Source organism: Hyla sarda, chromosome 5 (assembly GCF_029499605.1).
Source record: "Hyla sarda isolate aHylSar1 chromosome 5, aHylSar1.hap1, whole genome shotgun sequence".
Taxonomy (NCBI): Eukaryota; Metazoa; Chordata; class Amphibia; order Anura; family Hylidae; genus Hyla; species Hyla sarda.
In genome coordinates, this window is record NC_079193.1 from 162,167,857 (window position 1) to 162,186,432 (window position 18,576).

The 18,576-nt window shown below is 42.9% G+C and overlaps 1 protein-coding gene across 9 annotated transcripts in view; it reads right to left on the minus strand.

The window, feature by feature from the left end:
* The window catches only part of ULK4 (unc-51 like kinase 4), an 819,452-nt gene that overhangs the window by 271,232 nt on the left and 529,644 nt on the right, over positions 1-18,576 (minus strand). For all 9 annotated transcript variants that reach the window (XM_056520600.1, XM_056520601.1, XM_056520598.1 and 6 more), the window contains one exon: positions 3,641-3,746. In XM_056520600.1, the coding sequence (XP_056376575.1) occupies positions 3,641-3,746 (106 nt within the window). The remainder of the gene's footprint in view (positions 1-3,640; positions 3,747-18,576) is intronic.

Below are 18,576 nucleotides of genomic sequence, written 5' to 3' on the forward strand. Positions count from 1 at the left end.
TGTCCTCCTCACACACAGAAATCCTCAGCCCCCGTACAGTGCAGTCTGTCCTCCTCACACACAGAAATCCTCAGCCCGTGCAGTGCAGTCTGTCCTCCTCACACACAGAAATCCTCTGCCCCGTGCAGTGCAGTCTGTCTTCCTCACATACAGAAATCCTCAGCCCCGTGCAGTGCAGTCTGTCCTCCTCACACACAGAAATCCTCAGCCCCGTGCAGTGCAGTCTGTCCTCACACACAGAAATCCTCAGCCCCGTGCAGTGAAGTCTGTCCTCCTCACACACAGAAATCCTCAGCCCCGTGCAGTGCAGTCTGTTCTCCACACACACAGAAATCCTCAGCCCCGTGCAGTGCAGTCTGTCCTCCTCACACACAGAAATCCTCAGCCCGTGCAGTGCAGTCTGTCCTCCTCACACACAGAAATCCTCAGCCCCGTGCAGTGCAGTCTGTCCTCCTCACACACAGAAATCCTCAGCCCCGTGCAGTGCAGTCTGTCCTCCTCACACACAGAAATCCTCAGCCCCGTGCAGTGCAGTCTGTCCTCCTCACACACAGAAATCCTCAGCCCCGTGCAGTGCAGTCTGTCCTCCTCACACACAGAAATCCTCAGCCCCGTGCAGTGCAGTCTGTCCTCCTCACACACAGAAATCCTCAGCCCGTGCAGTGCAGTCTGTCCTCCTCACACACAGAAATCCTCAGCCCCGTGCAGTGCAGTCTGTCCTCCTCACACACAGAAATCCTCAGCCCCGTGCAGTGCAGTCTGTCCTCCTCACACACAAAAATCCTCAGCCCCGTGCAGTGCAGTCTGTCCTCCTCACACACAGAAATCCTCAGCCCCGTGCAGTGCAGTCTGTCCTCCTCACACACAGAAATCCTCAGCCCCGTGCAGTGCAGTCTGTCCTCCTCACACACAGAAATCCTCAGCCCCGTGCAGTGCAGTCTGTCCTCCTCACACACAGAAATCCTCAGCCCCGTGCAGTGCAGTCTGTCCTCCTCACACACAGAAATCCTCAGCCCCATGCAGTGCAGTCTGTCCTCCTCACACACAGAAATCCTCAGCCCCGTGCAGTGCAGTCTGTCCTCCTCACACACAGAAATCCTCAGCCCCGTGCAGTGCAGTCTGTCCTCCTCACACACAGAAATCCTCAGCCCCGTGCAGTGCAGTCTGTCCTCCTCACACACAGAAATCCTCAGCCCCGTGCAGTGCAGTCTGTCCTCCTCACACACAAAAATCCTCAGCCCCGTGCAGTGCAGTCTGTCCTCCTCACACACAGAAATCCTCAGCCCCGTGCAGTGCAGTCTGTCCTCCTCACACACAGAAATCCTCAGCCCCGTGCAGTGCAGTCTGTCCTCCTCACACACAAAAATCCTCAGCCCCGTGCAGTGCAGTCTGTCCTCCTCACACACAGAAATCCTCAGCCCCGTGCAGTGCAGTCTGTCCTCCTCACACACAGAAATCCTCAGCCCCGTGCAGTGCAGTCTGTCCTCCTCACACACAGAAATCCTCAGCCCCGTGCAGTGCAGTCTGTCCTCCTCACACACAGAAATCCTCAGCCCCGTGCAGTGCAGTCTGTCCTCCTCACACACAGAAATCCTCAGCCCCGTGCAGTGCAGTCTGTCCTCCTCACACACAGAAATCCTCAGCCCCGTGCAGTGCAGTCTGTCCTCCTCACACACAGAAATCCTCAGCCCCGTGCAGTGCAGTCTGTCCTCCTCACACACAGAAATCCTCAGCCCCGTGCAGTGCAGTCTGTCCTCCTCACACATCATTATGGAGGTGAAGGAGCTCTGCACGGACGTCCTCTCTCCCCCTCCCCTGCTCTGTGTTTTCCCCGTGCAAACTTGCAGCCTCCCCGTGGTAGATGAGGTCCTGGGGAGACAGGGCAGGGGGAGGGGATGGAGCTATGTACGGGGGATGGAGCTGTGCACCGAGCTGTGTGCGGGGGATGGAGCTGTGTATGGAGCTGTGTACAGAGCTGTCCCCGTTCTCCCCCTGCTTCTTGTGTAATGTAAGAGCGGGGGGTGTGAAGTGAGATTTCCGAACCCAAGGGGCGTGGCTTAATTCCTGCAGACGTGCGATCTCGGCCTCTGCCCTCGCTCCTCCCTGCTCTAGCTTCGGAAAACTTCGGAGAGGGAAGGGGAGGAGGGAGAGCAGCAGCTAACAGGAAGCTGGCGCAGGGAGTCATGGGAAATGTAGTCTTTATGACATGGCTGATTACTGCTACAGGTGGCAATTACAACAGAATGGCTGGGCCAAATTTGACAAATGAGGTATCATTGGAAAGATCTTTGAAAGAGCTATCAGATGAGGTAAACTTTTTTTTTATGTATGAGCGCTGCAGATGTCCTTTAAAAAAAAAAAAATGTTTTGCAGCAGAGTACCCCTTTAAGTGGTCAACCATTCTAATAACTGATAAATAAAACTGAACAGTAAAAATATTGCATAAGCGATAACTGGAGGGAACACAATTCACCCTGTCAATCTTATTATTAATATCCCTAGACAGTGAGAGTGTCCATCACATTGACAGTTCACTTTCTCAATCCGCTCACATTTTTAAGTAATTAAACTTAATTCATTCAGTGGATTTTACTCCAGTCACAGAATGCTGACCTGTGATTATTATTGTAGAATAAGATGTACAGAGTCCACGATCATCATGGGTGAGGTAGTTAAAGTGGCTTCCCCCGAAAATAAATGGATGTCCATTTCTGAAACATCTCAGGACGTTTAACTTTAAAATGTGTTGTTTAAAAAATAAAAATAAAAAATAAGCCTCATGTCAGTGATCTACCCTTTAAGTGGTACTCCATTGCCTCAGCTGAGTGCAGGCACCAAGACTCGTGATGTCATGGCATGCCCCCTCAATGCAAGTCTATGAAACATGACGTGACTGCCATCATGCCCCCTCTCATAGACTTGCATTGAGGGGGCGTGCTGTGACATCACGAGGGGGCATGGTCGGGGACACAAAGTGTTCCGAAGGCTGAGGCAGTGGAGTATACCTTTAACTCATACCTAAGGCAGTTTATTTGCTTTATCTAATGGTGATGACCACCTGCTGTGTACTGTTCCAAAGGCAGAGTATATGCAGATCAACCACAAGTTACCCCATAGTTTCAGCTGTGGTAGCACCTGTTTATGGGCCTATATGCTGAACACCTCAGCCTATTCTAAAGCAGCTGTACCTGCTAATGAGCTGGGAATGCATGGAGACACATCTGCAGCTTTAATGTAGGAGACTGGCTTAACTTGCCAACCGCTAAACATCATTCAGGGTATGACACTATCTAGTCATAGCCAAACAAAAAGCCTGCTAGGTTCTGTTAACAGGCCTGGACTGCCATTCACAATGGATGGAAACAGCAGGAGCTTGTGTTGGACAGCAGGCAGTGCTGGAATAAATAGTCATGTATTGCTTCTGTGCAGTCAACACTGGCACATACTGCTGACTTAGAGGAACAAAAAATGTCATTTGTAATTGATTTTACATGGTATAACACATTTAAGTTAACATTATCTATAGAAAAAAAAAATCAGTGGTTGCTTAAAGGGATTTTAAGAACATATTTTGACATGTATTTTGACCACAGACCTACCGCATTTCCAAATATTCTTCAATTAAGGACGGCATACTCACCCTGCTCATAGAGAAGCTTCATGTTTGTATCTTTCTGAGCAACCAAGTTATATAATAAAGATATCACATTTTGGATCACATTTCCAAGAACATTATCTTGATGTGTCTGCAATAAAGAAAGTACACACATTGAGCACATCATGCTGTCTGTGTAGATGCGTTACTTTTCATTACAGTAACAATATATTGGCGGCTTTATACAATGGTGATTTGACTGCACTGGGTGTAATCCCAGTAGCCGCATATATCTGAAATCTGTCTTTTACTAAGCAGGAACAGTTTCCCAGATACGTTCAGTACTTGAGGACGATAAATGATTCTTTCACCACCTTCCACCAGTGGGTCTAATTATTTCTGAAGCATGTAAGGAGAGAGATTTATTTACACCAACATGACAATATCCTTTATTCATGTCTGAGGACCACACAATAAATGAAACAGAAAAAATTAAAGCCAATCTATAAAAAAAAAAAGGCAAAGCTATTAAGACATGTACGCTATTCCTTGATAAATGATGGATGATAATGTGTACAAAGAGCCTTCAGACAGTGCTATTAATTTGTCACTCAAGACAAATGCATTGTCTTATTCACGAAGAGGTATGCAGCATAAATTGTAACATCTAAGACTATGTTCACACACGATAATTTTGCCCTTTTTTTGGTCACTATTTGAAAAATATAAAGACAAAGATTTGCATATTTTTTCCTTATTGGTTCCTCTCCAGGGTTTGGTAAATAATAGTGACCAAAAAAGGCGGAAAATACTGTGTGAACATAGCCTTGTTTTCAATAGGAAATAGGATTATCCTGCTCTGTGCATACTGTGGAATTTCCACAAAAAAAATCAGCTGTCAGAATGGACGTCCATCTAAGGTATGCACATGGAAGTAATTCAGCAGGACTTTATTGCCGTCTATCAGATGGCTCACACATTTGATGCACAGGATTTGAAGCTGCAGATTTCAATGTAAACTAACCAACTAAACACTTCTTCACATCTGCAGCTTTAAAAATTATATATCAACTGGCTCCTGAAAGTTAAACAGATTTGTACATTTCTTCTATTAAAAAAATCTTAATCCTTTCAGTACTTATGAGCTGCTGAAGATGAGTGGTTCTTTTCTGTCTAAGTGCTCTCTGATGACATCTGTCTCGGGAACTGTCCAGAGTAGATGCAAATCCCCATAGCAAACCCATTCATACTCTGTGCAGTTCCCAAGACAAGCAGAGATGTCAGCAGAGAGCACTGTTGCCAGACAGAAAAGAACAACTCATCTTCAGCAGCTGATAATTATTGGAAGGATTAAGATTTTTTAATAGAAGTAATTTACAAATCTGTTTAACTTTCTGATGCCAGTTGATATAAAAAAAAGTTTTTTCCTGGTATACCCCTTTAAAGGGGTACTCCCACCCTAGACATCTTATCCCCTATCCAAAGGATAGGGGATAAGATGTCTGATCTCGGGGGTCCCGCCGCTGGGGACCCCCACAGTATTGCATGCGGCACCCACCTGTTTTTGGTGCGGAAGCGCTGGAGGGTCTGAGTCGCGACTACGGGAACGGAAGTCTGTTACGTCAGGACTCCGCCCCCGTGTCACGCCCGTCCCTTCAATGCAAGTCTATGGGAGGGGGCGTGGATTTTACCCCCGGGCACCACATGAATTGTGTGTACTGTTATGGACTATTCCGTTGAGATTGGTCTGCTTCGGACAGCAGTGCCGGACTACACCTCTTGTATTATCTACATTCAAATAATGTACTCATTGATTTATTATTGTTGTATATATGCAAACATAAAAAAAAGACCTCTAAACTGTGCTGTTAAAGGATTAAATCTTTGGACACATGTCCACTAAACTCTGAATTGTTGCAAGTTCTATATAATGAACATCAGTGCAGTCCCATGCAATAACATTATTTCCAATAAAGACAATGTGCTGCTGAAACATAAGTCAGACTGCATTGTCCTAGCCAGATGGTATAAAAGTTGTGCAATTGTTTTACATAATTTTTTATCATCATCTCCACTTTTATTTTTAAATCTTTCTCTGTCATTGCATGGAAACCTTTATTCTTTACTTTAACGAAATGGAAATCTATTGTGTTCATGTGATGATCACATATTTGCACGGTTTCTTACATGAGACCTGATAACGTGCATCTATTTTATGACAGCAAATACCTTAAAAACAAACAAACAATTCAGTAGCCATTAGAATGGGTGAATGCATACAGGCGATTTGCTTATCACTAATATTAATATTTGAGCTAAGGCGACTTTCACACTATAAATTCATCCGTTTTAAAGATCTGTTATAATGTTCCGTTATGAAAACCCGTAAAATTGCCCGTTAAACGTCCGGTACAAAATCCCATTATAGTCTATGGGCTTTTTACATTATCCGTTTTAACCCGTCATAGCCCGTTATTAAAAACGGACGGTATTTTGTGATGGGAGAAAGAACGGAAAATATAGTACATGCACTATTTCTCCCGTTACTTTCTCCCATCACAAAACAACGTCCGTTATAAATAACGGGCTATAACGGGTTAAAACGGGTAATGTAAAAATCCCATAGACTATAATGGGATTTCGCAACGGCCGTTTATTGGCAATTTTTAATAGTTTTATTAACGGGTCATTAGGCTGCTGAAAGCAGCCTAAGATAAGTTTTAATTGTCACCTTTTACTACCTTTACTGTTCCACAAGGTGCTCAGCATTGGGTTAGCAGTAGTCTTTCAACCTATAACAGCAATGGTCAAAACTTCATTAAAAAAAAATTCCATTGTTGTTTTACCTGATTGGTCTTCCAGGCAACTTCTTTGGTCACTAAAGCTTAATATATATTTGGGAATTTTATAAGAGGCTCTTTGAGAATAAGACAGATTCACTATGCTTACCACAAGGGGTCCACCAGTGTAAGGACGTGTTATGACTGGTAAAATCGATTTGTCAAGATTAAGGAGGAAATATGTTCTTTCAATCCATCAGCAGAACAAGTTGATGTTATTTGTGGGAGAGATGCCGCAAATGTGGGCATTTAATGAACAGTACGTTTGACAGCTTTAATAAAACACAGCAATCGCCAACTGAGATAATTAGACTTGAAGCAGCAAAATTCTAGTGTTTGGCAACACAGATGAAACAACTTCATTAAAATGTGCAGCTTTTGCAAATGAAAGGCATGGAAGCACTGGACCCTGAAGAATCAGCCTTCTCAAAACTAATTGCTTCTGTGTTTAAGAAGGACAGCCATGAAACACCAAGGGCACTGCAAAGAAATACAGCAAAACTAGCAAATCTGATTATCCTTAAAAATATACAACTGTTTATATGCTCCTTCAATCAGCGCTCTCCACAAACTGCTACTGACATGGTCCAATTTGAGGCCAAAGCAGAGGAGAGTGGATTTAAAGTGTGTGGATTTTAACTCTGGGCTCTCCATAGAACTTTGCCTTCTTCAACAGGTACCTTCATAATCTAAATGACATGAATGGCTTACATATAAGATGGTCTAGTAAGATAACATAAAGTGATTCTGCTTTATCTAGGCAAGTATGTAGTTTATTCCAGATGGCAAAACATCCCTTTTATGCACTGGTGTATCATGTTCAGTCTTACGGATAAGAGCAAAATACAATTAAACTCAGAAACATTAGCATTTGTGATGGCTCCTAGTATATTTAGATTATTTTTACCTAGAACCTCATTGACTCTGTCCACCTCATGCTCAGGGTTGCCAACTGTCCATAAATTTACATTTTGAGGGAAGAAAAAAAAAATCTGCCATCCATAGTGTTTAAGAAATTAACATATATGTGCCTGTTTGGCCTATAAATATAATATGCAAACAGAGCTTGCTGTGTTTTCTGTACAGCCCCATCCTAAAGAGAAATCCAGCCACTTCCAACTACAACTGTAAGGAACCCTAACTGAAAAGAAGGAGGGAGTGAGTGAGAGAGAGAGGGAGGAGAAAGCGTTCCAGCTATTCATAATGGTGGTGGATCCAGGGTAATTTATACACTGAGGTCACATTTTATTGTACTTCTGGCTGTGATGATAAGAAGGATACTGCTGGAGAGTGAACACCGAAGAACAGGAATTCTCAGTTTAATAATAGACCTAGTGGCCAAACTGAAAACTGCAATATTTCAGTATTAAGCACATGGAGAAGGAAAACGTCGGCACTGCCGCACTCACGGTACTGCTGGAGTATTCTGGATCACTACACCGTCCGGTCCTAGAATGCCACTAATCCGGTGCTCAGTCCGCCATAAGCATAAGCGTAGTATTACTTGAAAAAAGAAGTTGCAGACGGCACTCACGGAACAGCAAGAAGTTTTATTCGGGATCGCTGGTCCACGCAACAAGAACGCCCTTGGGTCGACTTACCTGGAGTTCTTGTTGCGTGGACCAGCGATCCCGAATAAAACTTCTTGCTGTTCCGTGAGTGCCGTCTGCGACTTCTTTTTTCAAGCAATATTTCAGTATTATTTTATACAATATTAATATAGTATAACGAACATAAGTGTTATTATCACAGATAGTCCCAATTTTATAAGTGCATTATTATAGGTAGTCCCATTGGAACCCAAGTCTCCCATCAGAATGGGGTAGTGGTCACATCTGCACACTGCCATTTCATTCCTTGTCTATGGTAGTTGCTGAAGATAGCCAAGAACAGCACCTGGCTATCTCCAGCAGTTTCTTTAGACAATTTTACATGCTACTGCAGTACAAAGATCTAACACTAACTTCAGGCATTGAAGCAATTCCCCAACACCTATATGGTGAGGGTGTCTGTGGTGTTAGTCTTGGAGCCTTTAGAGGAAATGCCTTTAATACATTTTATTAATATATAAAATATTAATATTAAAATATAATTATTAATATTATGATGATAATATTTTTATTATTTATATAGCACTAACCTATTCTGCAGCATTTTACAATTCCACAGGTACATGTACAGATAGACAACAGTGATGAGAGAAATGCACACTATTTACCAAATCACACAAGAGGAGTGAGGGCCCTTTTCGCAAGAGCTTACAGTACACAAAAAAATAAGGAAATCTGGTTGAGACAAAAGGCAAAGAGTGTTTTATTTGCACAATATTTTTTTAAAAATACGGTAGTGTATATAAAGGAGGATGAGCCAGTCATCAGTCAATCTTTCTAAATGTGTAAAGTACATTGAGCATAAGATAATGCTGCTGAATGAAAGTGTTTGCCTTTGAAGGAGGGGAGGGGGCACGGTGTAGTGGGGAGACCTTAGGTGTTTTTAGAGCATGCTTAAAGTGGAACTCCTGTACCCCAGCATTCAGAACATTTTTTCAAAATGCTTGGAGCGGGCAGCCGGGATCGTGACATAACAGCCACGCCCCCTCATGACCTCACACCACACCCCCTCCATTCATGTCTATGGGAGGGGGTGTGTCACCCCCTCCCATAGACATAAATGGAGGTGACATGGCGTGACATCACGACCACTGCCGCCAGAACCTGGCATTTGTTTAGAACGCCAAGTGCTACGGGAGACTCCGGGGGGCCCCAGCAACGGGACCCCTGCTATCAGACATCCTATCTCCTATACTTTGGATAGGGATTAATATGCCTAACAGCAGAGTACCCCTTTAAGACTGCAGATGTTAACGTGACTATCCAGGGTAGCGCATTCCAGAGAACTGGTACAGCTTGAGAAAAGTTTTGGAAATGAGCGAGAGAGGTTAGGAATATGGAAGATGTTTTAGAACTTGGTTCCATTCATTTCAATGAAACTGAGCTACAATACCACACACAGCCCAAAGACAGCCGTGGCGCTGTTTTATGAAGAAACCAGCTCTGCATTTCTAGTCTTAGCTAACCCCTTTAATACTTATTCTGATGGTTTAGTGTGTGTGTACAGAGTGTTTACTGCTGGGGTGCACTGTGTAAGACGTAAGAATTTAAAATATTTTAATCCAAAGCAAATTGCATTTTAGTAGCCCAGCAAAAGGCTTTATGTCAGCATTGAATGGATGAATTCCAAATAGCAACTATTCCTATCCAGTGTTGCCAACCTTCTGAAACGTACAGAAAATCCTCAGAACAGCTGTTTCTTTCTGCTGTATGTAGTATCTTTTTTTTCTTTTCTTACAGTGTACACTGTGGATGCATCAAAATAAAATGCAAAGTGCAAACAGTGTATTCAGCCTTTTCTGCCACCACCCTGTGCCTTCTGACAGTTTATATCGCCAACAATGCAGTTGTGAATGAAACCTTTCAGTAGAGAGAGAGGGGGGGGGGGTTGTTGTCTCTAAAAAGGAGTGGGATTTTTTTTTTTTCTTTGCTTCAGTTTTCCAGAGAACAAGTTCAAGAAAAAGGTGGCATTTAGTCTAATGCTATCAATGGTAATGGTTGAAAACTAGTTGTTGTTTTACTAATAATATATAATTAAATATAATTAATAAATAAATAATAAGTAATAATTAAAAAAAATACTAAAAGTAAGCACGAGTCTACTTTCTTGGCCAAGCCTTTAAACTGCATTCCTACATGAAGATTTTGAATTCTTATATTCTCTAACCCAACATTTTAAGTTCACAGGGCTAGTGTTCTATCAATTGTCTAATGGTACTGCACATAGACAGACAAACTAGGCCAGATATATCAATCAAAGACAAAAAAAATGTCAATTTGGCAGATAGCAAATTAAGGCTCACCTTTTGTTTGTCAATGTGCTCTGAAAAAATGAATGATGAGCTTTGATTGGTTGGCATTTGTCAGAGACAAAAATTAGACACATTTTGATCTCAGACAGATTAATAAATCTGGGCCATTGTATGAGAATTCAGAGCCAGGATAGTACTAAAATGAATAGTGAAAAACAATTAGTTAAAAGAAAAAAAAAACAAGAGGCAAGTCTCAAAAAAACATTCTGAAAAACAAATGAATCTATTAGGAGCCACTATAATATTTTAGACGTAGACGTTCTGTGTGCAAAAAAAAAAAAAAAAAAAAAAAAGAGCAACAAAGACCGTTAACACTGAGCAATTTGAGTGTAGAGCCAACCTTAGCCAAAAGCCAACAATGTGGAGCATAGGCTTCTAGTCAAGTTCCTACTTGGCAATTTCATTCTGCTTTACTGGTGAAGCATGTAAGACTAGATTTTGGCGCATAGGCAATCCAACACAATTTTGTCTCACAACCCAGAAAAAAAGTGTTGGTTTCCAGATAATAAATTCCCCCCAATATGTATAGAGAATCTAAATATATTTTCCCATAGACAAGTCGTCTCCCAACCAGTGTGTCTCTAACATTTGTGACCCTACATTTCTGAGGTAATAGCATAAGTATGGGATCATACAAGAGTCCTGATCAATCCCATGCATAAGACCTGGTGTCTCATCTTGGACAAGTTATGTTATCTTTTAAAGAACATTGTAGTATTTCATGCACTCCACTAGGTGATGGTGTAAAATTTAAAAACTTCATTGACTCAACCATGTGTCAGCAATAAAAAGTAAAACATTAAAACTATAAAATTTATCAGCAGATACTAATATCAAAGTAGTGACAAGGTTAATCTAATGTTTGATTTATCTAAAGGCTTTGTAAAGAAAAATCAAAAGAAGAAAGGAAGTTGACAATGCCAGGCTCAGTTATTATACAAGTGATGTGCAAGAGGAAAAACATGACAAGCTTATGTCATTTAAAGAGAAAACTAGGGTAAAGTTCAAAAGACGAGGCACATTGGGCTCGAACAAATGAAGAATAAACCTCTTAAGGACACAGGGCGTACCTGTACGCCCTGCGCCCCGTCCCGGTATATAACGCGGGGTCACGGGTCATTCCCGGTGGCTAATGAAAGCCAGGACCCTGGGCTAATAGTGTGCAGCACCGATCGTTGTACCGTGCGCTATTAACTCTTTAGAGGCGGCGTTCAAATTTGATTGCCACTTCTAAACTGAAAATTGCCATGTTCCGATCGGCTAGAACGCGAGCGGAGGTCCTCTTACCTGCCTCCGATTGGCGATTGATTGCTGAAATCCAGGCTTGAGCAATTGACTGCCGATAACACTGAACTTTGCCGTGTCAATGCACAGCAATGATCTGTGTAGCAGATCAGTGTGTGCAGTGTAATAGCCACTAGGGGTGGCTATAACACTGCAAAAAAAAGTGTGAAAAAAGTTAAGATAATTTAACCCCTTCCCTAATAAAAGTAAGAAGCACCACCCTTTTTCCATTTAAAAATAAAAACTGTGTTCATAAAAATAAACATATGTGGTATCGCCACATCTGAAATGTCAGAACTATAAAAATATATTGTTAGTTAAACCGTACGGTCAATGGCGTACAGGCAAAAAAAATTCAAAGTTCAAAATAGCGTATTTTTGGTCACTTTTTATATCATGAAAAAATGAATAAAAAGCTATCACAAAGTCAGATGAATATAAAAAAGGTACCGATAAAATTTTCAGATCACGGCACAAAAAATGAGCCATCATACTGCCCCGTACGCAGAATTTTTTTTTCCCCGCTTCATTGTGAATATTTTGGTAGAATGACTAATGTCACCGCAAAGTAGAATTGGTAGTGCAAAAATAAGCCATAATTGTTCTGCTCAGTACGATCCATCCAATCGGAAGTTAATTGCATTCCTTGTTTGATTGTTGCCTCCAATACCTTCACCTATGTCATGACATATGGCGCATGCACGCCCATTGTATTGCCTTATGTTAACATTTGCTTCGGAACTATGTTTATCTGTAAAAGTCTTCAATTAATATTTTATTTTGGAAAAAAAAAAGCCATAATATGGAATTTTAGGTGCAAAATTGAAAGTGCTATGATTTTTAGCAGGTGATGAGGAAAAAATGAAAATGCAAAAACAGAAAACCCTACGTCCTTAAGGGGTTAATTAACTAACTCACAGATTACCAAAAGGTGCTGAAGTATATTCATGTCCACCATAAAGCAAAGGCCATCATTTAATGACCAGAGGACACAAGATTCCATAAACTTTCATTGTGTGAACCATCTCCATAACATTTTTTTTTTTTTTAAACAAATGTCTCTAGGGTGGATTTTGAGCTATATATCTGCACATATTGAGGTTAGATTTATCAACACCTGAGCACAGGAAAAGTTGCCCACAGCAACCAGATTGCTTCTTTAATAACAAAATAAATAAAAAATACTCGGAAAAATAAAAGATGCAATCTGATTGGTTGCTATAGGCAAATGCACCATTTTAATAGGTCTTCCCCATTAACACAACCACATAGATGTGAATGACTTATACATTGATTTGTTCCATTTAGTGGTCTGGTGATGTTTAATGAATGTATACAGCTATACAGGCATGAAAACAAATTATGCATGAACATTTCTGTTTGTGTCTCTGTGTCACACTGTCTATCTTGGTAAGTTAAAAAAAAAAAAGGCTTTGATTGAGAGAGAATTATAGCCTAGAAGTCAGAAAAACAGAACTAAATGATATATTGCATATATATATATATATATATATATATATATATATATATATATATATACAAACATACATACACACACACATATACACAGGCGATGTGGTGGCGTGTTTTCTTTAACACAGTGACAGAATGTACAGTCATGGCCGTAAATGTTGGCACCCCTGACATTTTTCAAGAAAATGAAGTATTTCTTACAGAAAAGGATTGAAGTAACACATGTTTTGCTATACACATGGTTATTCCCTTTTTGTGTATTGGAACTAAACCAAAAAAGGGAGGGAAAAAAGCTAATGGGACATAATGTCACACCAAACTCCAAAAATGGGTTGGAAAAAATTATTTGCACCCTTAACTTAATATTTGGTTGAACACCCTTTGGAAAAAATTACTTCTTACACCTCTCAGCCGGAATGTTGGACCACTCTTACCATATATGCCGGCGTATAAGACGACTGGGCGTATAAGACGACCCCCAACTTTTACAGTTAAAATATAGAGTTTGGGATATACTACGGCTATAAGACTACCCCTCCTACCGCTATGTACAGTACCTTATAGTTCCCCCACATTAGGTCGGCAGCATGTTCCCCCACATTAGGTCGGCAGCATGTTCCCCCACATTAGGTCGGCAGCATGTTCCCCCACATTAGGTCGGCAGCATGTTCCCCCACATTAGGTCGGCAGCATGTTCCCCCACATTAGGTCGGCAGCATGTTCCCCCACATTAGGTCGGCAGCATGTTCCCCCACATTAGGTCGGCAGCATGTTCCCCCAAATTAGGTCGGCAGCATGTTCCCCCACATTAGGTCGGCAGCTCCCCTCCCCCACATTCGGTCGGCAGCTCCCCCCCCCCACATTAGGTCGGCAGCTCCCCCCCCCCCACATTAGGTCGGCAGCTCCCCCCCCCCCACATTAGGTCGGCAGCTCCCCCCCCCCACATTAGGTCGGCAGCTCCCCCCCCACAATAGTAGGCAGCTCTCCCCCCCCCACAATGGTAGGCAGCTCTCCCCCCCCACAATGGTAGGCAGCTCTCCCCCCCCACAATCGTAGGCAGCTCTCCCCGCCCCACAATAGTAGGCAGCTCTCCCCCCCCCCCCCCCACAATGGTAGGCAGCTCCCCCCACAGACATACAACTTCCAGCCATATAGAGTGTATGGCTGGAGGTTGTATGTCTGTGTACTGCCCCCCACAGTGTTCCGGTCACTGCTCCTCCGGCCCGGGGTCACAATCTACTGCTATGGCCTATGGACCATAGCAGCAGTCCCGGGACCGGAGGAGCGGTGATCGGAACACTGTAGATGACGCGCCGCCGGTCACTCACCAGGCCCTGGCCGCGCTCGTCCTCCTCCGCCTCTATGGTTATACGCACGGGACGTCACTGACGTCCCGTGTGTACAACCATAGAGCGGTGGAGAAGCGCAGAAGGACCGGAGGAAGACCGCAGGAGGACCGGAGGAGAACGCGCGGCGGGCGGGGAATGGTAAGTGACCTGCGGACATCCTTATGTCCCGAAAAGATTTTTCGGGACACGGGGATGTCCGGCATAGGAATACTTACGATTATCATGCCGGCTCCTGTGTGCGGCTGCAGGCGGGGGCCGGCCAGAGCATGTAAAAACTAATTCATGAATATTAAAAACCAGGGTGCCTCCAGCTGTTGTGAAACTACAACTACCAGCATGCCCGGACAGCCTTTGCCGGTCCGGGCATGCTGGGAGTTGTAGTTTCACAACAGCTGGAGGCACCCTGGTTTTTAAGTATACAGTTATTAGTTTGTACATGCTCTGGCCGGCCCCCGTCTGCAGCCGCACACAGGAGCCGGCACGATAATCATAAGTATTCCTATGCCGGACCCCAATACCCGGTGTATATGACGACCCCCGACTTTTCAGAAGAAAATTCGGGGTTAAAAAGTCGTCTTATACGCCGGGATATACGGTACTTTGCAAACTGCTCCAGCAATTGTAAGATCTCTCCACAGGTGTTCAATGGGATTTAGATCTGGACTCATTGCTGGCCACTTCAGAACTCTCCAGCGCTTTGTTGCAGTCCATTTCTGGGTGCTTTTTGACGTATGTTTGGAGTCATTGTCCTGCTGGAAAACCCAAGATCTCATACGCAAACCCAGCTTTCTGACACTGGGCTGTACAGTGCAACCCAAAATCCATTGATAATCCTCAGATTTCATGATGCCTTGCACATATTCAAGGCACCCCAGTGCCAGAGACAGCAAAACAACGCCAAAACATCATTGAACCTCCACCATATTTCACTGTAGGTACTGTGTTCTTTTCTTTGTAGGCCACATGCCATTTTCGGTAAACAGTAGAATGATGTGCTTCCCCAAAAAGCTCTATCTTGGTCTCATTTGTCCACAAGACGTTTTCCCAGAAGGATGTTGGCTCATTCAAGTTCATTTTGGCAAAATGTAGTCTTGCTTTTTATGTCTGTGTGTCAGCAGTGGGGTCCTACTGGGTCTCCTGCCACAGCGTTTCATTTCATTTAAATGTCGACGGATAGTTTGCGCTGACACTGATGCTCCCTGAGCCTGCAGGACAGCTTGAATCTCTTTGGAACTTGTTTGGGGCTGCATATTCACCATCTGGACTATCCTGCGTTGACACCTTTCATCAACTTTTCTCTTCTCTTCTCTTCTCATGGGACTTTGGCTACAGTGTCATGGGTTGCAAACTTCTTGATAATGTTGTGCACTGTGGACAAAGGCAAATCTAGATCTCTGGAGATGGACTTTTCCACAATTTTGGTTCTCAAGTCCTCAGACAGTTCTCTTCTCCTTTTTCTGTTGTCCATTGTTAGTGTGGCACAAACAGACACACAATGCAACAACTAAGTGAACTTCTCTCCTTTTTATCTGCTTTCAGGTGTGATTTTTATATTGCCCACACCTGTTTCTTGCCCAAGGTGAGTTTAAAGGAGCATCACATGCTTGAAACAATCTTATTTAACCATAATTTTGAAAGGGTGCCAATAATTTTGTCCAGCCCATTTTTGGAGTTTGGTGTGACATTATGTATAATTAGCTTTTTTCCTACCTTTTTTGATTTAGATCCAATACACTCAAAGGTTATAAACATGTGTATAGCAAAACATGTGTTACTGTAATCCTTTTCTGTGAGAAATACTTCATTTTCTAGAAAAATTCAGGAGTGCAAACATTATAAATCCATGCCACAGAAATAATTGACACATACACTATGTACAGATGCCTAGATTAAATGTTGCAACACCTATGTCACTAAGATGGCCCATTCCTCCATGCAGATCTCCTCTAGGGCAGTAATGTTTTGGGACTGTCGCTGGGCAATACGGACTTTCAACTCCGTGCATAGGTTTTCTATGGGGTTGAGATCTGGAGACTGGCTAGGCCACTCCAGGACCTTGAAATGCTTCTTACAAACCACTCCTTCCTTGCCCGGATGGTGTGTTTGGGATCATTGTCATGCTGAAAGACCCAACCACATTTTATCTTCAACTCCCCTGCTGATGGAGGTTTTCACTCAAAATCTCCTGATACATGGCCCCATTCATTCTTTCCTTTACAAAAATCAGTCGTCCTCGTCCCTTAGCAGAGAAACAGCCCCAAAGCATGATGTTTCCACCCCCATGCTTTACAGTAGGTATGGTGTTCTTTGGATGCAACTCAGCATTCTTTCTCCTCCAAACACAAGTTGAGTTTTTACCAAAAAGTTCTACTTTGATTTCATCTGACCATATGACATTCTCTCAATCCTCTTCTGGATCATCCAAATGCTCTCTAGCAAACTTCAGACGGGCCCGGACATGTACTGGCTTAAGCATGGGGACACGTCTGGCACTGCCTTATTTGAGTCCCTGGCGGCGTAGTGTGTTACTGATGGTAGCCTTTGTTACTTTGGTCCCAGCTCTCTGCAGGACCATCACTAGGTCCCCCTGTGTGGTTCGGGGATTTTTGCTCCCCGTTCTTGTAATCATTTTGACTCCACGGGGTGAGATCTTGTGTGGAGCCGCAGATTGAGGGAGATTATCAGTGGTCTTGTATGTCTTCCATTTTCTAATAATTGGACATTAAAGACCTGCATTGTTTTAAGTAGAGGCATGCCTTGTTATGCATGAAGCACTCTTTAGTATAGTCTATGAGGGTTAGTGCGATTAGCAGCTTCTCTATCTCTTAAGAGACATTACCCAGTGTTCTATAAGGTACTTCTACATATTGTAAAATGAGATCTTTTTCATAAGCTGCAAAAAACTATCTGCTCAGAATCCAGCAGTGGATTTGAATGTCAATATATGTTGCAGATACATAGCGGATTTGTTGATGATTTTACCTGTGCCTTTAATATAAGTCAAAATCTTCAATAAATCCAGCATAGATTTTTCAGGAGGAACACTGCAGATTTTCTGAAGAAAAAAAAAAAAAACTACACCTGCAAGTACTGAACACACTTGCCAAGATTTACTACTAAAAAAAGAAAGAAAAAAAGGCACTAAATGCATTAAAATATCAAAATGTTACTTACCTCCCCCTCCAAACTTGCACTGATTCCCTATTCTGCCTCCGGTCGGCGCTCCAATGTTCCTTCAGCAGCATATGTCACGTGACCGCTACAGCCAGTCAGCAGCCTTGGCTGTCACATTCCATACTTATCGCATTATGGCTCGCGTTACTGAGCCGTGGTGCCAGGGGCATGGAGAGTGACTGCCGGGGCCACAATTTGTTGCAGACTTGCCACTGTAGATTTATTGTGTTTTTTCTACTGTGGAAAATGAGCAGCATTTCTGTTTCATGTGAAAGCATCCTATAATGTATTTGATTAAAACATTTCTGTTAAGGCTCCTTTCACACTGTCATTGTGCCCCATCCTTAAACGGCTGTTTTTTTCCCCCCAGCCTTTAACGGAAATTTTTGGCACGGTGCACAACGGGCCCGATGGATTCCATTTACTATAATGGGGTCCGTCGGGCACCGTTATTTTGTAGCGGGAGTAGCAGGAGAAAAAGAAGGCACATGCAGTAATTTTTCTCCCACTAAACTCCACGGCTCCCCTGATGCCGTGTCCTAAAGGCAGCGTTGAAAGAAGCCTAACACTCGTATTTTCAGTACTTCTGATGATAAGAAAAGCACAGTGCATTTACCGAGGTAGAATGTAGACTCAAGTGGAAGGAAAAAAGGAAGAAAAAAGTGGAAGGCAGAGCAGATCAGGTAGGCGTGAAGGCAGGAGTCGCATGATGGCCATTTCGCATCTGGAGTGACCCTTTCTCAAACCTTCCCCTTCTATTTATACATTCACTTCTATTTTGGAATGAAGACTACTAATACTCACATGTAACTGTAGTTTTCTGCATCTGACAATAAGTTGAAGTACACTGCTCAAAAAAATAAAAGGGAACACTTTTGTAACTCCAAGTCAATTACACTTCTTTGAAATCACACTGTCCACTCAGGAAGCAACACTGAT